Below are 24415 nucleotides of genomic sequence, written 5' to 3'. Positions count from 1 at the left end.
CCTGCTCTGGACACAAAGGTCACTGTGTGTGTGTGCGTGTGTTTGTCTACACATGTGTGTGACTGTTTCTTGACTGACCGGGTCCAGGGCAACGGCTGGAATCAGTGGTTTTTCTCTCTGCCACTGGCAGTGTTAATATTGCATGATGGCTGATGCACTGTACATGTACATTATAGAAGGCCCCTATGAGGATCCATAATTCATTCTTGGCAGCAGGGTCTGCACCTTCTGAAATAGTAATGTACTCCCAATGGCTGAACTAAATCTCTATGAATTGTGGTAAGGTTGGAATAGTCTTTATCTCGTTTTTATTTCCCTGCATTTCCCGTATTTATGACTGCAGTTTATTTTTGTTTAAATAATGTTATTATTTATGAGCTCCCATGTATGTTATTTATTATCGTTTATTTGTCTTGCTGAGGCTGCTTGTGTGTTGCTGTAGCACAGACAATGACTCCCTCCATATCAGCCTGCTAGCAGAGTGCAGGCGTGGAGTTTGCTGAAAGTGCCCAAGATTTCAACTCATCTAGAGGAGATGGACACTCTTCCGCTACCCCCTGTGTTGAAAAAGAACACCCCTGAAAGTGTTAAATCGATAGATGGTGACCTATGGGCTCTAAGCAAGAGAGAGGGACAAATAGAGCGAGGGAGGGAGGGTGGAGAGGAGCGAGGGATGGCTTGCGGAACACCAAATGGAGGAGTGCAGTGGCAGGCGGCAGCTGTTTTGGCCGGGGCGCAGGCACTAGCAGCAGCTCGGTTTGTGCATAATGGCCCATGAGCCCATGCTCATTTCCACACGCACGCGTCATCACACTCCACTCAGCAGCCGACACACAGGCTGACCGCTTGCTCTCGCACTCCCTGGTTTCTACTCCTCTCCTCTCCTCTCCTCTCTGCTCCTCTCACAGCTCTCCTCCTCTCCCCTCCTCCTCTCCTCCTCCTCTCTCTTCTCCTTCCCTCTCCTCTCCATCCTCCCCTCTCCTCCCCTCTCCTCTCCTCTCCTCCCTCCTCACTGTTTCAGCTGCTCGTCCTCGGGATATGATTATTAAAGTGTGTGTGTGTATGCTTAGGACTGTGTGTATGTCTGCGTGGATGTGTGTTTTAGGTGTATTGGCACGTTCTCATCAACATGTTCGGCCATGTGTTACATTAGTGCGCATGTTTGTTTGTTGTTGAAAATGATTCTGTGCAAATATGGACCGGTTCATGTAGACATTTGCTGATATGATAGTACATGGGTGGAATCATATATATCCCACCTTGTGTTACTATATATCTGTATGTGTGTGTGTGTTTGGGTGAAGGATTATACCTCTGTAGGATCCACCACTTTGTGTGTGTGTGTGTGTGTGTGTGTGTGTGTGTGTGTGTGTGTGTGTGTGTGTGTGTGTGTGTGTGTGTTAGTTACTGCAGCACCAGCATGTCTAATGTGGTGCTGAGTGAGGTCTGGCCGGTGGGGTCGCACTGCTAGCTCAGTGGGAAAGCGGCACGTTGTGGTGAGCAAGTGCTTCTCCTGTGGTCTCAAGGTGTGTGTGTGTGTGTGTGTGTGTGTGAACATCTTTGTTGTGTGTTTGTTGAGTCTGCATATATTGAGAGTGATGAAATGTTATGTTTATGTGTGAATGGAGGGTGTGTGTGTGTGTGTAGTATGCATCATATGCACATGTAGTGTTTCCCAGTGGTCCTTAGCACAGCACGTCCACGCTTCAGTTGCAGTCCAGTGAAAGGCCGTCGGTAATCGACCGCTGCCGCCCGGTGTCTTCTGTGTTATGGTCTTAAGCCTGCCTGCCTTCCCAGGGATGCATCCACACTTTTAGCCAGCCTATCGATTTGCACACTCTAATGATCTCACACTGGTGTGAGCGCAGGGCCTCAATCAGCCAATCCACAGCGATCCTGCGGGCAGGGAGTCAGGACGTGTGTGCTTGTGTGCTTGTGTGCGTGTGTGCGTGTGTGCGTGTGTGCGTGTGTGTGTGTGTGTGAGAGAGAGGTGGGGGTAGACTGGCACACCTCTGGCAGCACCTATTATAGTGCAGGAGGTCCCAGTTGACATGAGGGGAAGATGGAATGGGAGTCTGATAGACCTGTCACTCACTCAGCTGAGCGGAACTCGGCAAGCTGTTATTAACTCTAAGCTGCCCCACTGATGTGCCTTCTTGTGTGTGTGTGTGTGTGTGTATGTGTGTGTTCTGGGCTCACCAGGGCTTAACTGGAATGACTCTCAATACAGTCATGGCAGACATTTCATGGAGTTTGATAACTGCACTTAGTGCAAGGCTTGACCACGTGAATATCTCTCTGGATGTCCAGATGGCTTTCCTTCCCTCGGCTTGTTCCTGCTTCACCTGAGTGACCCTGTGGCTCGTGTTCCTCCCTGGTTCTGTGCGCGTCCTGTCATATTCTCTCCAGTTCCTCATCTGTTTGCTCCGGTTCCATAATCCTCCTCCTGTTTTTTTCCCTTCTATCTCAGGATGGCAAGACGGCGGAGGACCTGGCCGGTGCAGAGGGTCATGAGCACATCGCCCTCCTGCTGAGCAAACTGAAGAAGGTAAGAAAGTCAGCTCTCTCTCTCTCTCTCTTTCTCTCTCTCTCTCTCTCTCTCTCTCTCAATTCAATTCAATTCAATTCAATTCAATTCAATTCAATTCAATTCAATTCAATTCAATTCAATTCAATTCAATTCAATTCAATTCAATTCAATTCAATTCAATTCAATGGTGCTTTATTGGCATGACAAAAAAGGCCATTTGCATTGCCAAAGCAGTCATATAAAACAGTGCACAGACATAGATCTAAACTTCTCTCTCTCTCTCTCATATCCCCACTGTATATGGCCTCCTCTGCTAGGCCTTCTGTATTTGCTATTCTCTTTGGTCTGGGTAGCACCTTTAGGGCATTTATTGATGGCAGTGGTCAGCCTTGTGGCCTACGCTGCACCATAATAGTGTGAGAGTGCAGCTAGAATCATCTCAATTAACATTCCCTAAATAGATTAATATCTAGCTTTATTACCTTATCATAGCCAAGATATATATTGCAATATAATATTTTGTGCAATGTGTTAAGGGTACCATCTAAAGGACACTTTAATGGCATTAAATGCGATGCATAGTCACTCCTGCTTTACATTTGTCTTCTTTATGTTCTTGGAGACATGCTAAACGCGCTTTTAACACACTATGTAGGTCAGCAGAGTGCAGTTGGGATGTGGGTAAGCGGGTGGGAGTCTCTCCGACCCCATCTCACATCTGGTTAATTAGCCTCTGCCTGTGCAGTTTTTGTGCTAATTGGTCTGGTCTGCTTTTCGGACAGCACCATAAAATAATTGCTCTCACAATGCATTCATTTCATTTAGGCTTTTATGGCTGTGTAGCTTAACCTGGTCCATAAAAAGGAAAGTCTTTCATTTACTTGAAATGATATAACCTTGACTAAATGCAATTCATTTCTGTCAAAAGGTTTTGTACAAGGCGCTCTGAACGAATCACAAATCCGATTAATATTCTTTTGGCGGCATGCCATTTGGTTTACGCACACACACACACACACACACACACACACACACACTGGCACCCATTGGCTGTGGTGAAATGTAAATGGCTGTGATTGGTCCCTCAGGACAACCATAAAGTGGGCTACATCCAGCAGCTGCGTCCCTCGCAGACGGCCCAGCCCCGCATCAAGCTCAAGCTGTTCGGACACACGGGCTCCGGCAAGAGCACACTGCTGGAGTCACTCAAGTGCGGCATCCTGCGCAGCTTCTTCAGGAGGCGCAGGCCCCGACTGTCCAACACTGCCCGCCACCCCGCCTCCCCCATCAACTCCAAACCTGCAGGTAGAGCACGTTCACATTCACAGTCAAAAACAGACGTACACTCATTGTTTACATTTCAGTAATCATTAAAAGCAGATTGTTTTGTCCAACACAACATACAAACATACCTGTTCATCAGCATATGTGCTTCCTAGGTGTGGAACCCTTCATCATTTTGGTGTTAGCTAGTTGCTCTATCAGTTTGATCCACATTAATATTGGCATTTGCTAGTCAAGCACTTACAATCCGGCACACAGTACCAAGAACACCTGAATGTGCACAAAGAGATAACCTCAACCCTGAAGCAGTGCCCTTCATCTAGATTGGCACAAACGGCACATTCTGTTTTTTTTTTTCGAGGTTAACACTTTATAGCCTAACTCAGACATGCTAGTTCCAGCCATACAGTATGGCTGATCACATGACCTCCATACACCAGGTGCTTCACTTCAATAGGTAATTGGGTTCAGTTCGCTGACCCAATTACATGGCTACCAGCTCAGGACCTCGCCCAAGCCTGAGATTTATTGCCAGGAAAGCAGTGCATCATTATAAAAGGTACTGTTACGGATAGAAAAGGCTATTGGGCATTAGTGATGATTGAAAAGACTAGGCTAATGTGCGCATCTCTGGTTCGATATCTGCTGTCCGGTGATGGACGTGTCTCTGACACCATCTGACCAGGGTTGGGCTCCAGAGAGAGTTGGCAGCCTTCCTAAAATGCTCTGAGCTCATCGAGGGGAGACAGTCCATGGAAAAAGCTCTCTCTCTCTCTCTCTCTCTCTCTCTCTCTCTCTCCCACCTCCCTCCCTCACTTCTCTCTCTCCTTTCCTCCTACTGTGTCAGTCTATTTCTCCATCTTTCTCCCTTTATTCTTAGTGTCTTTGCACCTCTTTAGAAGCTGCCAACTTCCTCTGGTAGACATCTGTAAGTTAATAAAGCTCGACAGAGTTCTTTGAGTCGTGCTGCAGCCTCTGTCGGCTGTGTTTCTCTCTCTGTCTCTCTCTCTCTCTCGCGCTCTCTTTCTCTCTCTCTCTCTCTCTGTGGCGCCTCTTGGCATAGCTGATGAGGGAGGGAGACATACGCAGCACGGTGTGACAAACACATTCCGGAGGCGAGAAGGAGAACGCAGAATCCCGGCGGCTGTCAACAGCAGCATCCCTCAACGCGTTCTTTTCTTTTCTTCAGCCTTAAAATACACCACGTGTGAGAGAGCAGTACAAATGCAGAGAAGTGTAGACACAAGCAGGCATTCTCTGGGAGGAACAGAAGACTTATTGAATTGTTTTTGTGGATGACTTTTTCTTTTTTGGAGAGCAACTTAGTTTAGGAATGACTAGGTACATGTAGTGCAATCAGAGTAAGGTGTATGTATGGATGAAGCAAAAAAGAAATACAGTGTCCTAGATTAGAGATATAGTATCAAGCATACTTTCACTTGGTTTAGATGGTCTTACATGACTGTTATGAAACACATTTTCATGCTTGTGTTTCATGATCTGGCACCCTCCCTACATCTGTGGTGTCGCAAGATTTCTGCCACTTGCCAAGGGGCTGTGTTCAGCCTTCCACATAGTTTCACATGGAGTTCATAGTCAATTTAGTTTTCACAGGAATATCTTCACCTTTGTTAATGTTCTTTGGAATGAGCCGGTCTCTTGGTATTCTGTGAGCAGGCCTATCTGACAAGGGATCAGACGTCTTTACAGGCTGCTGAAGAATACTTGCTGAAGTCTTTATTAAAACCACCCTTTTTAATCTCTTCATCTGCTACTGTGATGCTAATTTCAGATTCGTCTTACTTCTCGCCAGCCGTGTCGTCGACAGGTTTTTAACGTCTCTCCTCACCTATCAGATTGAGACGTTCTCTATGAACACAAACATCTGAGGCATGCATGTCCACCCAGGCCGTGAGAGAAGGAGACCTTTCATGAAGGCCCTTTTAATCGAAACTCATTTTTTTTTGACACAGCTGCTGAGGCGGCATGTATTTGTGCTCGCACTTGCAGAGGACAACAGCTCCTCCTTGTGGCCAAAAGCAGAACTGCCCCTTTTGGATTTATGTTATGACTATATTTAGAAATTGTCAGTCTAGCTATAAAAAAATGTGATGCATTTAATATGGTAATGTTATTTACATATATTTCCATTCTCTGCTTTGTGTGCGTGTCTGTGTCTGTGTCTGTGTCTGTGTCCGTGTCTGTGTCCGTGTCCGTGTCCGTGTCCGTGTCCGTGTCCGTGTCCGTGTCCGTGTCCGTGTCCGTGTCCGTGTCCGTGTCCGTGTCCGTGTCCGTGTCCGTTTCTGTGTCCAGTCTCGGTGAGCATATCCAACCTGTACCCGGGCTGTGAGAATGTGAGCGTGCGGAGTCGCAGCATGATGTTTGAGCCCAGCCTTACCAAAGGGGTGCTGGAGGTGTTCAGCCCCATGCACAGCGCTCTCTCCTCAGCCGACGACCAGGCCACCAAGGCCATCGACATCCAGAACGCCAACGTCAACGGTGAGTGTCCGCATCAGCCATCTACAGTCATGTTCCCTTCAGCTCATTAACACAAACTAGTCTTTCTAATAGTCACTACAATGTTAATCTGCTGAATTTAGATCTGATGGATTGTATTAGTATATACTGAAAAGAATTAAGATTAATCATGTACTGTTTTTATGATTGTGATCTATTTTAAGTGAAGATTATTTTTCATTTCCAATGAATTGTGGGATTTTTCTCCTTTTCTATAATTTTTAATCTTTCACAAAATTACCTTAGCATCATTAGCATGACCTGCTAATGCACCCATCACAAGATCCGTTTGGAAGCATATCTGGAATACTGGAACATTCTCATTAAAGTATTGTATTCTCTCTTGCTGTCTGTTTTCTAGGAGTGGGGGATTTCAGCGTGTGGGAGTTCTCTGGCAACCCGGTGTATTACTGCTCGTACGACTACTTTGCAGCGAACGACAGCACGGCCGTCCACCTGGTGCTCTTCAGCCTGGAGGAGCCGTACGAGACGCAGCTCAACCAGGTCACCTTCTGGCTCAGCTTCCTCAAAGCCCTCACCCTGCCCGAGGACAACATAGGTGAGGGCCAGACAAACAACACCAGGGCTGCTGCTGCTCTCACTCTCCCTCTCAGGATGCAAATCTCTCTCTGTCTCTCTCTCTCTCCGTCTCTATCTATCTATCTATCTATCTCTCTATCTATCTGTTTTTCTTTCTCTCTCTCCCACACACACACACACTCCCTCTGTCTCTGTCTGGCTTGACTTTTTTCATTATTTCCAATGCTCTCTTCATCTCTCTCGATGACATTTTATTGTTCTTTCCTCTCTGTAGCTGAGTGAATCTCTTTCTCTCATCCTTACCCCATCGCTCTCTGTTGCTGTGGGCACCCCTCTGCCTCTCTGTCTCTCTCCTCTCCTGGCCTCTCTTCTCTTCTCTACCTTCATCTTGTGCACACTCCACCCCCCTCTCTCTCTCTCTCTCTCTCTCTCTCTCTCTCTCTCTCTCTCTCTCTCTCTCTCTCTCTCTCTCTCTGCATTCACTCTCTTCCTCCCACACTGGCCTTCTCTCACAAACGCGCGTGGGAGGTTCCCGTCGCAGTCTTCCTGCTCTGGCATTTTTCTATATCTTTCCTTCCCTCTCTCACTCATGCACCGGGGAGACTAGCTGAACTCGTTCTGTCATGGAGCACTGACACTCGTCAGAACGTGGCGTCACGCAAGCATAGGATCCACTCACTGTGACTATAGCGGGCGTAATTAAATATGATGTGTTTTTTTTTTTTATTTTTTTTTTTTTTTTGCATGAGTCATGCATAGGGGAGCAGAGGGGTCAGGTCAGCTGTATGATGCACCACTGTTGTTGCAACCTTAGCAGACTCTGCCTTTAGGAAGGGCATCATTTATTCTTTCCCTGTGCTAACTCACTCCTCCATTCATTAGTGTGTGTGTGTGTGTCTGTGTCTGTGTCTGTGTCTGTGTCTGTGTAAGTGTGTGCGTGTGTGTCTCTGTAAGTGTGTGTGAGTGTGTGGGAATGAGACGGCTGGGTTAAGAGACTGCTCAGTTCCCCTCAAGCTGAAATATTAAAAGAGGCAGAGGCAGAAGTTTCATCGTGTCTCTATAACAAATGTCTGTTTCTCTTAGTGGTGGGTGTGTGCCATGTTGTAGTACTTGTGGTACTTTAGATTTGTGATAACTTTTTCTGTGTGTGTGTGTGTGTGTGTGTGTGTGTGTGTGTGTGTGTTTGTAATTGCATGGGTGGGTATGTGCATGTGTGTATGCACGCTTGTCATTCTTCTCTCATGCCATTCTCTCTCATCATCTCTCTAGCCTGGCTTGCCTTTTGTTTGTCATAAATGAGGTTTCATTGTGTAAGTACAGACAAGCACATTCATAGCTATAGATTAAGACGACAGCTGCTGTGAAATTCAGCATCTCTGTCTCGGTAACAACATTTAGAGGTGGTTGTGTTGGTCCAAAGACTGCCTGAGAAGGAATAGATACTCAACCTAAGCTGTTCTGCTTTTTTACTCCCCAGCGTTCGGAGGGAGGATCAAGAACCCCCTGCAGGTGGTGCTGGTGGCCTCCCACGCAGATATCGTCAACCTGCCCCGCGCCTTCGGGGGCGAGTTTGCCTACGACAAGGAGAGATCACTGCTGAAGGAAGTCAGAAACAGGTGACATTTTCAGAGCAGTTTTACTTTTGTCTCGTAAAAGACAATTAAGTTGATTGTGTGTATGATTTGTCTACAATGTGTCACCTTTATCACATACGTATAGTATGTATGTAACAATGTAGACTTTCTATAGGAGTGTTAATCCTCCTTACCTGTGTGATCCATTGTGTGTGTGACTTGTGCTTGTTTGTGTGCAGGTTTGGCAATGACTTGCAGATAGCGGACAAGCTCTTTATCATGGACGCAGGAGCCTCCAACTCCAAGGACATGAAACTACTGAGAAACCTGATACTGGAGTTACGCAATAGCATCATCTCAGTGAGTTCTCACTCTACACTGTCTCATTTTTAAACAGAGAGAGAGAGTGAGTTACCTGCACACTCTTACATTACATTCAGGCTTACATTCACACTTGTCCACTGTAAAGAAAGGCTGTGAAGTACACCAAGACAGATATTTTCATACACACAGACTCCACTGTAAGGTACGTTTAATTCCCATTCACCCGGAGAGAAGAAATACTCTTTTCTGATTGGGTGGTGGGGTGGCTATTAATTCTGAATAACGGGACACCTATGAAGTAGATCTGGTAAATTACCGTTCCATATCAATGCTAATGAATGGTAACTATAACATAGTAGGACGACGGTTGAGCCTGGAAGCAGGCTTCGCAACAATGGAATCAACTGTAAACAAGTTAACTGTCCATGCTATCTCTATCATAGGGCCAAAGAAAGTTCAACAACAAGCTGAAAAAGTCGGCAAACTGAACAAGTACAACAAACTGAACAAGTCGGCTTCATTTTAAACGGAACCGCTTGTTTCCTTTGTGTGCTATAAAGGCATGACTATTGTTGGAGTTCTTAGCCCCTCGTCCCTCGTCCATTAATTCCGTATAACAGGACACATCGGCGGCCGTTATCCCTTAAAAGAGCATGACTGCATGTATAGGGCCATGAAGATAGGCAGTCTGTATGAAAGGGCAGAGCAGGATGTACTTCCTGAGGAGGCTGCGGCCCTTCAATGTGTGCAGCAAGCTCCTCAGGATGTTCTACCAGTCTGTTGTTGCCAGCGTCCTCTTCTATGCAGTGGTATGCTGGGGAGGAAGCACAAAGAAGAAGGATGCGGGGCGAATTGACAGGCTGGTAAGGAAAGCTGGCTCTGTAGTGGGAGCTGAACTGGAGTGCATCACTTCCCTATCTGACAAAAGGACCCTGAACAAACTGATCAACATCTTGAACAATGAGTGTCACCCACTCCACAGCACTATTGTTAAGCAGAAGAGCCTGATCAGCTGGAGACTTCGCTCACTGCCTTGCACAACAGACAGACTGAGGAAGTAATTTGTCCCCAGGGCCATTGAACTGTTCAATGCTTCACTTAAGGGAAGAGGAGAGATAGACTTCTCTGCATAGTCTGTCTGCCTCTTCACCCCCTCCATGTTTGGATACTGTCTGTCCACTAGCCACTTTTTACCACTGTCTTTCTGCCTCACTGTTTGCGTGCTATATTAGCACATTAGCACATATGCATAACCCCTCCCTCCATGCCATAGCCGAACTGTGGCCACACTTATACCTTTTCTTAAAATAGTTATATATATAGATATATAGACTCTATTCTTGCACTGTTGCACTGTTGGACTTACTCATTTGCACTATCACCATGACCACTATCACCATGACACTCACTCACACAGAGCACCTTACCTTACCTTACTATGCACAGAGAATCACAGGCTCAGTCCCTGCCTCAGTCATTGCAAGTGCCTCTTGATTGATTAATGTGGATACTGTTTTTAGAATTTATTTAGATTAAGTGTTAGTATAATTTGTATTTTAGTATATTTAGTATATTCTTTAACTTCTATCTTCTTTCTGCTGTTAGTGAATGTGTGTGTGTTGTCTGTATGCCACTGAGACCTTGAATTTCCCCTGGGGATCAATAAAGTATCTATCTATCTATCTCTATCTATCTATCAGTCTTACACAAACACTCACTCTGTTTCTGTTTGCTCTTTTACACATACACACACATACACACACACACACACACACACACACACACACACACACACACTTGTCTCCTTACACCACCCACAGGTGTTTGTCTCACACTCGTGTAAGCACAGCGACGCTTCCAAAACTCAGAGCCGGTAAACCTCTTCACGCTGCCTCTTTTCTGCTCAGTAACAACAATAGTAGTTTTATGAAAAGAGAGTAATGTTTTTTTTTCTGATCTGTAAGTGTTTGCTGTGGGGATGTGTTTTTCTGTAGAGGTGTCTCAAGTCACTCCGTTCATATTGACTGTGGTCTCTTGCAGTCTGAATTCACTTGCTTAGTGCTTTTCACACCTACAGCCCATTCCCCTCTTTCCCCCTCTCTCTTTCTCTTTCTCTTTCTCTCTCTCTCTCTCAATTCAATTCAATTCAGTTCAATTCAAGGTTGCTTTATTAGCATGACTGTAAGTACAGTGTTGCCAAAGCACAATTAAAACAGCATAACAATAACAGCATAACAATAACTCACTCTCTCTCTCTGTCTTTCCCACTATCACATACACACACTTTTTTCCTCACTCACTCACTCACTCACTGTTCCTAACTGTTTCCTTTCACACCTTCTTTCAAGAGCTGCTAACTAGCTCCTGCCATTTCTGCCATTTAATGAGATATGCTCCTTCTTGCACACACATCCGTTTCCTTCCACTCTTTTGACCGCCCTTTATCTCTGTGTGTGTGTGTGTGTGTCTGTAATTCTGTGCCTGTCCTTCACAATGACTTCATCACACTTCATCTTTCTCTCTCTTTCTCTTTCTTTCTCTCTCTCACTCTCTCTTGCACCCTTTTATTATCTTTCTCATTGTGTGTCATCTGTTTTAATTTGGCAGGCTCCTCTTGGTTTCTTGGTCAAATTTCTAATGGCTTGTGAAATAGGAATTACATTTGCAATATGTCTCTTTTTCCCCCTCATTGCTATGGCACCCATTCACAATAAAAGGATGTAAATAATATAAATAATAGCCCAGTTGGTACTGGATACAACTGTTTTGGTGATATGGTTAGCCACATTTTACACTTGGATATTAAAATAACAAATAATAACAAGCAAGGTAGTAAAAAAAATTGAAAGTATTAAGTAAGTATAAGGGGGAAGCGGGCAGCTTCAACATCTGCGATGATGTGCGACTGTGAAACTACACTATTAACAACACAACTGTCATTTAGTCGGTTGGAACTCATTTCATCTGGAATTCAACAACGCACATGTCATTCTACATTAGCCCATTTTCCACCACATAACAGTTTGCTGTTTGATAACACACACTGAATGGTAATGATATTTATCTCTCCCTCTCTGTCTCGGTCAGGCCTGTGGTCCCATTACGCTGCTCTCGGAGAAGATCCTCGCCGTGCTGCCCACATGGCGCAAACTGAACGGGCCCAACCAACTCATGTCCTGGCAGCAGTTTGTGCTGGACGTCCAGGAGCAGATCAACCCGCTGGTCAGCGAGGAGGACCTGAGAGAAATCGCCCAACAGCTGCACAGCATGGGCGAGGTGAGGGTGGTGCTGTGTGCATAAGAGGCTGTGTGTGTGTGTGTGTGTGTGTGTGAGGGAGAGAGTGAGAAAGAAGGAGGGAGGCAGAGAGAGGGATAGCGAGAAAGAGAGAGAAATTCATTGAGAGAGAGAGAAGGCTATGTGAAATACTACCACAAGGTGTCACTCTACTCTGGTAATACCAGTTCATCTGTAAACAATTTTCACTTCCACAGAACCTGTTTACAGCATGAGTTCAGTGAGCTGGAATGTTTACCGGAACCCATTTGGCTAGTCTTGTGCAAATGTGGTTTGGTGAGCTTGTCTGTAGTTTCAGCTTTACTAGCCGTGTGCTATCATGAAGTGTACAGTGAATAGTTGTACTTGTGTTGTATGTTGTGATGTAAATTATTGAAAACACTGGTGGTGGTTAGTGAGGTTCCTCCTTCACTGTAAAGCCCTTTGGGTGCCTTGAAAAGTTGTTGTTGTTGAACTTCTATCATAGTCCCATAAAATGTAAGGACAGAATCATCTGTAATGGATATATGTTTGTTCTGTGAATATAAATAGCCACACAGAGATCATGAGATCATGAAAATGTATAGTTTATTGCTTCTCAGATTACCTCTCTTACCTGTCTCATTTTGAAACTTTTAAAGGATACATTATGACATAGATATTTTAAAGGATACATTAAGTCACTGTTACCCAATAGAGTAAGGAGAGGGACACTATAGGAAATATGAGAGATCATAACAAGGTGTTCATCTCGTGACTGAATGGCATGTTCAGGCTTATCCAGACCTGTACCACAAGGGAAAGCATGAAGAACAAACAAAACGACACTATAAAGTAAAAACTGCTGCACAGTGTGTTTGCCATAAGCCAAACTATTTCCAGTAACACAGAAATAAAGTAGCATCTTTAGCACTCTGATGATCTGTAAACATGAACACGGACATAAACAAACAACTTTTCATATATACAGGACATCTACATACACCGTTTTAGGTCTCTGTCATTCAGGCTTCTCACTCACACACACACTCTCTCTCTCTCTCTCTCTCTCTCTCTCTCTCTCTCTCTCTCTCTCTCTCTCTCTCTCTCTCTCTCTCTCTCTCTCTCTCTCTCTCTCTCTCTCTCTCTCTCTCTCTCCACCCCAGATCAACATCATGCAGAGTGAGACAGTTCAGGACGTGGTGCTGCTGGACCCACGCTGGCTGTGCAGCACGGTGCTGGGCCGCATCCTCTCACTGGAGACGCCCAAGGCCATCCACCACTACCGCGGCCGCTACCGCCTGGAGGAGCTGCAGGACCTGGTGGCCGAGGGGGACGACGCCGACGAGCTCCTCCAGGTGCTGGACGCCATGGACGTGTGCGCCCGCGACCTCAGCACGCCGGGGATGGTGGACGTGCCGGCCCTGATCCGCACCAGCGGCCTCCAGCGCTCCTGGACCGAGGAGGAGGACGACGACGACGTGGAAGGCGGCCAGAGCGACGCGCTGATCTACGGAGGAGTGAGGATTGTGCCCGCCGAGCACCTGGCGCCGTTCCCCTGCGGCCTCTTCCACAAGCTGCAGGTGAACCTGTGCCGCTGGAGCCGACAGCAGCAGCAGAGGCCGGACGGAGAGGCCGAGGGGGGCGAAGGGGAGGGGGAAGCGGGCAGCTTCAACATCTGCGATGATGTGCGACTGTGGACCAATGGGGCCAAAGTGTCCCTGGAATATGTCGAGGCCATGGTGCTGCTGGTCAACCACGGGCAGGGCATCGAGGTGCAAATCCGGGGCCGGGATTCGGAGCGGGCCCGATGCTGTGCCCTGCTGGACACCATCTGCAGCATCACGGAGGGCCTGTTGGCCACCACTCTGCCCGGCCTGCTGACAGTGAAGTATTACCTGAGTCCCCAGCAGTTGCGTGAGCACCTTGGCCCAGTCATGATCTACCAGCCCAAGGACTTCTACAGGGCACAGGCGCAACGCGAGAGTTGGCTCACCAACACAATGGGTGGTTACAAGGAGAGCTTCAGCAGCATCCTGGTTTTCGGATGCACGGACGTCCTACGGCAGGGAACCTTGGGGGCTCACGTGCACATCTCCGATGTGGGCTTGCTGGCTCGCCGGAAGCTTTGTCGCATGCTGGACCCGCCCGATGCACTTGGCAAAGACTGGTGCCTGCTAGCTATGAACCTGGGCTTAAGCGAGCTGGTAGCTAAATACAGTGGGGGTTCGTCCGGGAACGGGGTCAGTCCTAGCGTTAGCCTGGCAATGGCTAACGGTCTTCCTAATGGATCCTGCTCGTCCTCGCTGCCGTCCCCTAGCCCCACCGCTGCCCTGCTGCAGGAGTGGGGTCGCAAGCCCGAAAGCACCGTGGGTGTCCTGATGACCAAGCTGCGGGAGCTGGGTCGCCGTGACGCAGCTGACTTCCTGCTCAAGGGGGCTCCCGTGTTCAGGGTTAGCCCTGAGGCACTGGCCACACCCAATGGCTACGGACCCACCTGCAACGGTGGCGGCATCTCTTACAACTCCATCAGCTCCGTCATATCACGATAGAGGGAAGGAGTGAGGGGGAGAAGTCGGAGCAAAATGTGCAATTCAGATGGAGCAGGATAGGCACTTGTTAAGGCCTCCGTCCTCCTAGCTCTCGTATAAATGATAGGATGAATATGTGAAGACTTTCCATGCTTTGTATTCATCCACATTGCTGTCCCTACCTGTTTGAATGTTTGTCAGCTAACGCATCTCATAGAGAGGATGTGCACGTCTGTTGATCCCATCTATTCTAGTGCTTTCTATCAATATATTCATCTCATCAAGTTCAATTTCTAAAAATACTGCTAAACTGTAAAAAGCAAAAAGAACGATATCCCCAAAGGATTTCCGACAAGCTGAATTTATTCCATGCATTTTAAAATGAAGTTTATTTTGACAAAATACATTCTTCTAAGTGTGTACTACTGATTAAAAATGATGGCAAATTAACGAGAGCACTAGCCGAGGCTAGATAAGATGTGAAGAAAAACAAGAGTGACATTCGAGTGCCTTTTCAATGGTAACTTGTCAAAAGACCACCTTTTTAGACTACAAATTGGACCCACCCTCTACCTCCACAAGACAGCTACCCATTTGTATTACTCTGCACAGAATAGCTGTTATTTGTGCCCATGCAACAAAACCTCACTATTAGCTTCTCTCTATAAGAAGAGAATTAGCTCATGTGACTCTCTAAGCTGTGTGTTCAGGCGTACCAACAGAGGCCAAGAGTGCTTGGTAAAGATCTGTTACACATCATGATCCATGTAAATGTGTTCTCGTGTTTTGCTAGTGACCAGCTGGCTAGGGGGGAAAACACTCAAGAGCTCAGATGTGTGAGGAAAAGCTATTTTATTGTTATGAAGAAAATCAGTTAGCTTTAAAAAAAGTAAAAAAAATAACTCTGTTTCTCCTGGGAGTAAGAGACGGTTTGGCCAGACTGTTACAGTGTTTCCCTTTGGCAGTGTAGTGACGGTAACATCAAAAGTACATGGCATTACATCAAAAGTACATGGCATTACACAACATCTGGGCAAAAATCAGCATCTTGCTATCTTGCATCGTCAAAGATATGTACTTAGCTATATCAAAAAAATGTCCTATGGAATCCCAAGCTCTACAGTAGTGATATCATGTGATGTGGACAGGACATCTTGTGCTGACACAAGTTTCAGCAAGTCATTGCCACATTTACTGATGTGTCAGTACATCCAAACAGCTCATCTGGGTGTGACCTGAGTGTTTCTCAAAAGAAGGGTACTCTTTGATTGCTGTTGCTGTTGCATATTAATGAATCTCTCCATTGATCTGAGTGTCTGAAGGAGCATGTTCTGAGTAACATCAGTATAATAATATGAAACCACTTCTAGATAATAATAATAATAATATTCAATAAGAATGAGTTTAAGTCATGTGTCAGCCAGATGACATTTTTAGGTCCAGAGTAAGGAAATTATTGTCTTGGGTGTAGAGGGATTTTTGTTCTTTGACAGCCAAAACTAGCTATTGCTAAAGCTATTGCATCTCTTTCAGCTAACAAGCCTTTGTGTTTTTTTGTGATGGATCATGAACCAAACAAAACCCCTTTTATATTGAGAGCATGTGCAGAGCAGGGTAGCGTTATTGTTGTGTATTCAAGGAAGTATAGCTGAGAGCGAATACTGTTGACTGCACTGAACTAATGGACATCCATCGACTAAGTAGTGGTTGTGGAGGGAGCATTCTCAATCTCAGTCAGAGGAAATGATTTCCTGGAGTTCTGAGGAGAGTGATCCTCCTGCTTATTGTTTAGCATCTAATTTGTGGCCTTCTCCAGGCATTTTCGCTCTCCATGCTCCTCTGCACAGTGCTCGATGAAGCCCAGCTCCTACCATCATTCCATATGAGTAGTCTTAATTAAAATTTATAAAAATTGAATGTACTTCATCCGAAGATTCAGACAGTTGGACTGAGCCGCAAAGAATTTGGGCAAACCCAAATGCCACATGAGTTCTTGACACAAAGAACGCTTGACCAGATGAAGGATGGTTATGAAGAGTCACCTGATGGTAACCCATGAGTTGTACAGTACAGGGGGAGGCCACTCTCCCTCTGTCTGAACTGCAGTCAAGTCGGTAAAAACATATGTATCCTAAAGGGAACCAAACAGATGGTGTTTTCTCATTCCAAAAGGCACATTTTTATATATTGTGATTGAATATACATGTAATTACTGCGCTTTCTCGCTTTGTGTTGGGTTTTTTCCCTCTCTTTGTCGAGCAGTGGTTCTATCACTTTTTCCCCTTGTGAGGCTCATGCTATATGATGTCCTTTTTAGGGAAAAGGATGTTATTGTATTTAAAAAAAAGTCTTTGTACAGTCATCTCTTTGCACATGACCTTTGTTCTATTTATATTATGTTCTTAAAGCATGTCTCAGAATGTCATTTCCTTAATACTTCCTTTAAGTGTAGTACATTTTATAATAAATTGTTTATGTCACAATCTTGTGTGCAATTTTCTTCTCTTCAATCAGACAGTAAAATGTGAACTATCATTAATATTTTGTATCCCAATTCTGTTTTTGTTTTCCTCAGTTCAGTTGTGCAATGTCGTTGGCTTTTGCAAGAGTCGTTTACACTGCAGAAAACTCACAAGCTCAGTAAAACGCAGTCAGTAGACGAGGATGACTCTCACATGTGGTCCCCTCTCCCAAGCCTCGAGGTTAGGCAAGTTGGCGCTTGTCTTGGGTACACCGCAGCAAAACCTCTTACTTGGCCCCCTTTCCAAAGACCTCCTGATGGATTATTTGACTTCCATTGATTACAATCCATTTAACATCTGTATTACAAACTTGTATTTGGACAAGTCAGTTTTTGAAATTAGCAAAAAGTGGCCTTGCGCCAAAAGCCATGTTCAACAATGTTGTATGTTTCAAGTCACATGAAGTACTAAGTGATTTTATTGGAGATCATGAGAACTTACTATTGTGTAAAGCTATCCTGTCTGGCAAGGGATTGAGCCATCATTTCCCTTACAGCGACGTTGGCCACAAGCAGCCTGCTGTGTGAGACTGCTAAAAAACTATTAACACTTACTAATGAGATTAAGGAAAGTTGAAGGGGGCACTTGTGTGTGTGTGTGTGTGTGGGAGGGGAGCACTTGATCATGCATTTCAAAATTGTTGCCTTATCAGACTATTCTGACTCACTTATGTGTGTTTAAACAGCATTGATGGTTTGTTTTAAAGCAATGTTGTAGGGCTAGAATTGACCTGAGAATTCCAGTTCTCAAACGTTATCTTTCTACCCAGCCCTTTCCATTATTCAATAAGCAACCATCCTGAATGCAATCACTTCACTAGTGAAGATGTTTCAGTCAATACATTTAAATGTGCCCTTGCTCTAGAATCTCTCAACAATAAAAGATAGTCTGCCATTTTGATTTTGTGTAAGGGTTCATATTTGAGTTCAACATCCAATCAAAATCAATTTCTCTGGTTTAGAAATAAAACTTCAGGAAGACTGCTGAGACTCCATTAACTGGCAAACTTAACCATATTATTGTAGTGTGCACCAGTTTTAAGAGAATTAACGCATGCCAGCCAGCTGATCTAATTTGGTCAAATGTTTGTTTGAGGTAAAGTATGTGGTTTAGTGTCAACCACTTGCATTTTGGGTTAACTTATCTAAGTTGAAGAATATGCCATTATTTAGGAGAATGAAGCCAAAAGGCTTTTCTGTTAACACTTACCCAGGTTGGTCAATAAACCATGTACAAGAAAGGAATTCCTCCTAACCACTGGGGGTCAAATCAATATAATCAGGTAGAATGTGGGCCTGTCTGGTTTCCTTTTGCACCCCTGTGGTTGATGGGGCATATTGGTAGACTGTCCAGACTTGTAGCCCACAAAACAGGGAAATGTATAGTGCACTGCTCATTGTGATATTTGTTATGCGATCAGGGTTTTAAAAGATATGATGAAAATGCAGAGGTGTAAAAGTCTAGCTTTGGAAATTAAAAGTCCTACCACATATTTGTTCTACTATTCACTAAACCACCACTCTTTAGATCAGCTAATTTATGAACTCATCTGTGTTAAGTGCACAGGGGGAACCAATACATGGTAGGACTTTTACTTTCTCAAGCCGGACTTTTACATCTCTGAGAAAATGTTGAATTGATTCACATTCATTACTAACTCCCTTTAGGAAGCTTATCTACTTTGCAAAACAAAACAAAAACACACCAGAACCTTGATGTTGTTAACTAATGTGTCATGGCTGTTTTTTTTTTTTTTTTTACATCAACACAGAAAATAGATGAGCCATGAAATCTGACCTGTACCCATTGTTTAACTAAATGTATCTGTTCAGGTAGTCTTTCGTTTTGAAAATGAACACTTTTGACATCACAGTAGTCAATTGTGCAAAACAAATATAAAATGTTTCAAAAAATACAAAGGTAGCAGTAGCTTCATTCAAGCTCTCTGTGAGCAACTTGAAATCACTGGAAATGATGCTATGCTCGAACAGGTAATAAAAGTGAAAATAGCAGAATCCAAGTAACAGCATAATAAGAAAGAAGCCAAAGAGCTGAAGCACAGTATTTAACTAGAAAATGTCATTTTGAGGAAATTACCAGTGCATGAAAATTAAAAAGTTTGAATTAAGTTTCTACGTTAAACGGTTGAAGCTGCATTAATTGCGTTAGAAGAAGAAGAAGAAGAAGAAGAAGCCTAGGAAGAACAATACAGTGCATTTTCATGCACTGTAATAAAAGGGTTATGTTTCTACAGGAGTGTTTCAATTGTTGGGGGCCTCTCTGACCAGAATCTCGATCTAGCAAATTAACTAGTATAAGGTTAAAAGCCTCTAGTAGCCCAAATTATAGCATTTTATTTATTTATGTAAATACATATATATACACACACAATGTGTTTATATTGGGATGACTGAATTTTGCAGACTATAGGCCTATATAATTTCCTCCATAGACCTACTGGGAAGTTTTGCTTGTCTCTGGTCATTGTTGCTGTTGCTGCAACATCACGTGCCGCCAAGTCACATGCTAGGGTGACTTCACATGGGCGGGATCGACATCAATAGCCAACCAATAAGAATAGCCTATTGCAGATTATTCATTCGTGAAACGGCTTTATAAATTTGTATTCTCCACTATCACAAACATTGTAGACTTCTCAGCGTCTTTGAGGTGAGTGGTAGTCTATCTTACATTGCACAGTTTTACCATTTACCAAACCCAGTCTTTATTTTATTTTGTGGATAGGTCCACATTCCATAGATTTTGTATTATTCGTTCGCTTTGCAGCTTGGTTAGGTAAGCATATTTTGCATTTTGTCTTTAATCTGTCGTATTTAGTAATACATCTAAACAGATACACAGGTCTGATACGTATTAGGCTATTATATCGTCGAAAACGCGTTTGACGTGAAAACAGTAATTGTTTTATTAGGGCCATAATTGTGCTTGTAGGCCTAGTCATAGCCCATTTCCATCAAAGACCTCGCCAAGTAGCCTAACGTAAAATTCCCTGACTGTGGCCGCACGTCGAGTTCCGTTTAGTTTTGGGAATCTGGATACATGAATGAATTGCATTTCGTAGTATCACTTTTGTTTTCGATTTCCTAGTCGTCGAGCTCCTGGCCTTGTTTTGTTCCTTGGAAGCGTTTCAGCTGCATAGCTGGATCCTCCCGGAACCCGTGACTGGGACAAACAAAGCACTCCATCTTGCGTTCTGCTTACTTCATTAAGGCTACGTTGATCTTGTAGATTAACTTGCAAAGTTTTTATTTTCTTCTTTATTAATACGATGCTATATTTTTTGCCATACAATTGTTTGATTAAGATGTTGTGTAGGCCTATTTAAAGTTAGGTCAGTCAACATTATTTGGCAATCGCTATTCAACAGCTGCGGGCTTGATTTCCCTGGCCAGGAATGTTGCAGTACATATTGTCCCCGTTAGAAATTTCATTGGTAGGCCTACTGAATTAAGTTCTGTCCTAATAGTGTCTCAAATGGATGATTCTGTACCCACTGAACACTTTTTTTTTTTTTTTTTTTTTTTAACTAGAATGAAAAGTGATTGTAGACAATAGGCCTAGCATACAGTTGAAGGGGACGGAGGCTACGTCTACCCTGTAGCGTGATTCAGCAGAAAGTCTTGACCTGTTCCTTTTCTTTATCCTCAGAACTTTGTGAAAATGTACGTGGTGGCGGTGTTCACGTTGTGCCTCGGTGCCGTTTTGGCAGCTCCGAGTTTTAATCGGGTACTTGATGAGCATTGGGACCAATGGAAGTCTTTCCACAGTAAAGAATATCATCAGGTTGGAGAATGAGTGACTTGAATGTGTTTACAAACTGTGTGATTAGATTTGTTTTAAGAACTGTGTCACTAAGTGACTGCACATCTTCCCTGCAGAAGGAAGAAGGATGGCGGCGGGTGGTCTGGGAGAAGAACCTGCAAAAGATTGAAATGCACAACCTTGAGCACTCTGTGGGCAAGCATTCCTACCGCCTGGGGATGAATCATTTCGGTGACATGGTAAGATTGAGATGAATCATTTCCTTGGCAAACGTTTACTGAAAGACAGATGTGTACCAGAGTATCGGTTTTGCAGCTAATGGTTTTGATGTGTTACACAACTAAATAGGTCAATACATTGACACAAGTTGCTCAAGAAGTTGTTGCTGTTGTTACTGCAGACTCATGAGGAGTTCAGGCAGGTCATGAACGGTTACCAACAGAAGGGGCAAAGGAAGTCCAAGGGATCCCTGTTCTTGGAGCCCAACTTCATTGAACTTCCCAAAAAGATTGACTACAGGGAGATGGGATATGTGACTCCAGTGAAGGATCAGGTAAGACCATGCAGACACACTTGTACCCCGCAATGTTTTGCTGTTATCTTGTTGTCCCTCCCTACCATACAGAGAAGCAAAAACAAACCCCTCCCCCCAGCTATATTTAAACAAGTACATAGTGCAGTAGTCAACAGCTCTAGAGTGCAGCCGTGTTTATGACTTTCTATATGGCTAAACCGCTCGGGCCAGTCTCCTCCCAGACACAAAATGTCTATGTAGATAATTGCTTTATAGTTCACTAAGTTCAGTGAGCAATGCTGATAGCGCACTTTAAAAAAGTGTTTGACTTTCTTCTGATATTTTAGAGGAACTACATGGATAGCCATGAACAATACATGGGGTGTTTGCTATGATGGTGTCGGTGTAAAGGTTCTTATTCCTTATGAGATTTTTGTTGAAATTTGAAGGCGGGCGTGTTGTCATATGACCCGTTCTTTTCTTGGTTTGACGTGCGAAAATGTAAACCAAGGCAACTACAGATTGCCGTGTTGCAAAAAGCGAAGTTTGATTGTTCAGAAATCAAGGTGCACGGGAACACTTAGAAACAGGTTTTCATTATAACACCATGCACGTGTTAAGCAAGTGGTTGAACCATGTGATCATTTATGGCATTGTTCCTCAGGGTGAGTGCGGCTCTTGCTGGGCCTTCAGTACCACTGGAGCCATGGAGGGCCAGGTGTTCAAGAAGACGGGCAAGCTGGTATCCCTGAGCGAACAGAACCTGGTGGACTGCTCGCGGCCCGAGGGCAACGAGGGGTGCAACGGTGGGCTCATGGACCAGGCCTTCCAGTACATCAATGACAACGGTGGCCTGGACTCTGAGGAAGCATACCCCTACCTGGGCACTGTAAGTGTTTTTTCATTTTGTTTATCATATCCAACAACTGTGTGACTGGAATAAAATAATAAATGCAGTTTAAAAGATGAGTGGATTAGAGTGGTTTGGAAGATGCTATACGGGAATACAATTGCTAAATGACCTTTCTTGTGTTGTCTAAAGGATGATCAGCCCTGCCATTATGATCCCAAATACAATTCTGCCAACGACACTGGCTTCGTGGATATCCCCAGTGGAAAGGAGCGCGCTCTCATGAAGGCCATCGCTGCCGTTGGGCCGGTATCTGTGGCGATTGACGCTGGACACGAGTCCTTCCAGTTCTACCACTCAGGTGAGGAACCGTCACGGTTCTATCTTCAGCCACAGGTTTGGCACGAAGCCACAGTGAGAAGTCACAGCCTCCTGGCAGTAGCTGGCTGCTATCCTAAATGTCAATGTCTTGTGATTTCTAATGATATATTTTATTTGTAGGTATTTACTATGAAAAGGAGTGCAGCAGCACCGAGCTTGACCATGGTGTTCTGGCCGTCGGCTATGGCTTTGAGGGTGCAGATGTTGATGGCAAGAAGTTCTGGATTGTCAAGAACAGGTATAAGAAGCAGTTTAGAAAGCAGCCGTTTCAATTATCATACTTTTCTTTATTCAAATCCTCATTATGGGACTTGCTCTCATTGGCTTTTGGTTGTTTTTCTTTCGCCCTGCAGTTGGAGTGAGAAGTGGGGTGATCAAGGCTACATCTACATGGCCAAGGACCGGAAAAACCACTGCGGCATTGCCACAGCTGCTAGCTACCCACTCATGTGAAGAGGTCCTCAGTCGCACTGCCACTTTTACTCCTTTTTTTTTTTTTTTTTTTAAAGGATCGCTCCAGTGTCTCATCCGGCTCGCTTGTGAAGTTTCAGCATGGAAGTTTTGGCTTTTTTAAGTGGATACACGGGAGTTCTGTTTAAAGATGTTGAGACTGAGTGCACTATGTAAGGGAATAGTGGGCCATTTTGAGTTCTGCCCCACTACAGCCTTGAAGGCTGCTGCTCCAACCCTACAGGTGACTGTCAGGGTTGATATATAGAAGAAATAACACTGTTCATAGAGGGAATTGAGTTTTTTTTTTTTTTGAGATCATTTTATGCCGCCTTGATTTCTAGGTTTTATAAATTGTTATGTAAATATGTGTACTTCATTTTGGAAGTGTCTTTTATCTGTTTGTGTGTTTGAAGATTTTCTTTTTATTTCTACCTCCTAGCACGATCAATTAAAAATTACTTTTCTTCAATCATCGTTGTCTGTGGTTTTATGAATATATAAATCATTTCATCAGTCCTTGTGGGCTGCTTTTATCAATATCAATAACAATTTAGAAATCTTAAAATAACCTCCTAGGAACCAAGAAAAAAAAGTGTCCAACAATTTCTTTTTTGTTGTGATTTCCTTTCTATTTAGGATTAAAAAAACATCTACAATTTTTATTTTAAATTTTATAGGATGTCAAAAGGACCGTTTTAGTAAGAAAAGGTAGCCATGAAAATAGACAAAAATGGACATGCTTTTAGTGTTATTAAATTAAGGGTAAACTTAACCAAATATAAGGGAAAAGGTTATTTATCCTTCTAGACTACTTTATTTGCCTTTTTGGACAGTTGTATTTATTTTTTTCTGGATTGTTCATTTCATTTTCATGTTTTTCTTTCATCTGCAATAATTCATTTTTTTTAGTCTTACTCTTCCTCGCTATCTTCTTGAGGCACAGGTTCATAGTCCTCCTCTCTGTTTCACTCATCACCTGAGAGCTCCAAATCTGACCCCCCCCCCTCATTCATCCTATACAAATTATCTAAATTTCCCAATAAATCTAAATATTTTGGTCCTGGTCTCCATTATAATGGACATTCAAAAAGTCACTATTATTTCAAAATGTAAATAACTTAACTTCTTTCAAAATTAATCATATGATTCCTGACATTTTCATTAACAAGACCATATATTGCCATCATAATGAATGCTTAATAAGAAGACACTATTTGACTTATCTCTCCTCCTTCCATAAAATGTGCTTGTTTTGATGTCAACCATTTTTGAGAACAAGAAAGAGGAGGTTCCCAGCAACCCAGCCAATCACATGATGTATCATTAGAAAGCCCAGGATGGATTCCTCTTTAAAAGACCA

The 24415-nt window shown here is 43.9% G+C and overlaps 2 protein-coding genes across 4 annotated transcripts in view; both read left to right on the top strand.

The window, feature by feature from the left end:
• Positions 1 to 17035, top strand: part of dapk1 (death-associated protein kinase 1) — a 64238-nt gene extending 47203 nt beyond the window's left edge. For both annotated transcript variants that reach the window (XM_076270655.1, XM_076270654.1), the window contains exons 19-26: positions 2471 to 2548; positions 3619 to 3835; positions 6128 to 6313; positions 6693 to 6890; positions 8349 to 8487; positions 8685 to 8805; positions 11857 to 12045; positions 13188 to 17035. In XM_076270655.1, the coding sequence (XP_076126770.1) occupies positions 2471 to 2548; positions 3619 to 3835; positions 6128 to 6313; positions 6693 to 6890; positions 8349 to 8487; positions 8685 to 8805; positions 11857 to 12045; positions 13188 to 14573 (2514 nt within the window). In that variant the 3' untranslated portion in view covers positions 14574 to 17035. The remainder of the gene's footprint in view (positions 1 to 2470; positions 2549 to 3618; positions 3836 to 6127; positions 6314 to 6692; positions 6891 to 8348; positions 8488 to 8684; positions 8806 to 11856; positions 12046 to 13187) is intronic.
• Positions 17036 to 19654: 2619 nt separating this feature from the next.
• On the top strand, positions 19655 to 23524 carry ctsla (cathepsin La). 2 transcript variants are annotated; one of them, XM_076269802.1, is made up of 8 exons: positions 19655 to 19744; positions 20744 to 20878; positions 20974 to 21096; positions 21258 to 21410; positions 22036 to 22260; positions 22414 to 22582; positions 22723 to 22840; positions 22956 to 23524. In XM_076269802.1, the coding sequence occupies exons 2-8, from the start codon at positions 20756 to 20758 to the stop codon at positions 23053 to 23055; spliced, it is 1011 nt and encodes a 336-aa protein (XP_076125917.1). In that variant the 5' UTR covers positions 19655 to 19744; positions 20744 to 20755; the 3' UTR covers positions 23056 to 23524. The 2 variants fall into 2 exon arrangements, with proteins under 2 accessions (XP_076125917.1, XP_076125916.1); XM_076269801.1 differs by lacking the exon at positions 19655 to 19744 and adding an exon at positions 20475 to 20528.
• The last annotated feature ends 891 nt before the right edge of the window (positions 23525 to 24415 follow it).

This window comes from Alosa pseudoharengus, unplaced genomic scaffold (assembly GCF_046254945.1).
Source record: "Alosa pseudoharengus isolate Yale_2024_CS ecotype anadromous, Long Island Sound unplaced genomic scaffold, YU_APseudo_1.1 YU_APseudo_1.1_scf_6, whole genome shotgun sequence".
In the NCBI taxonomy this organism is placed as follows: Eukaryota; Metazoa; Chordata; class Actinopteri; order Clupeiformes; family Clupeidae; genus Alosa; species Alosa pseudoharengus.
This window is presented reverse-complemented; position numbering and strand designations above follow the sequence as displayed.

Coding starts and splice junctions, on each gene's coding strand:
- ctsla (XM_076269801.1), top strand. CDS start 20,490: ATGTTGCAGTACATATTGTCCCCGTTAGAAATTTCATTG. Junction 20,879..20,973: donor ACAGTAAAGAATATCATCAG/GTTGGAGAATGA, acceptor TCTTCCCTGCAG/AAGGAAGAAGGATGGCGGCG. Junction 21,411..22,035: donor TGACTCCAGTGAAGGATCAG/GTAAGACCATGC, acceptor ATTGTTCCTCAG/GGTGAGTGCGGCTCTTGCTG.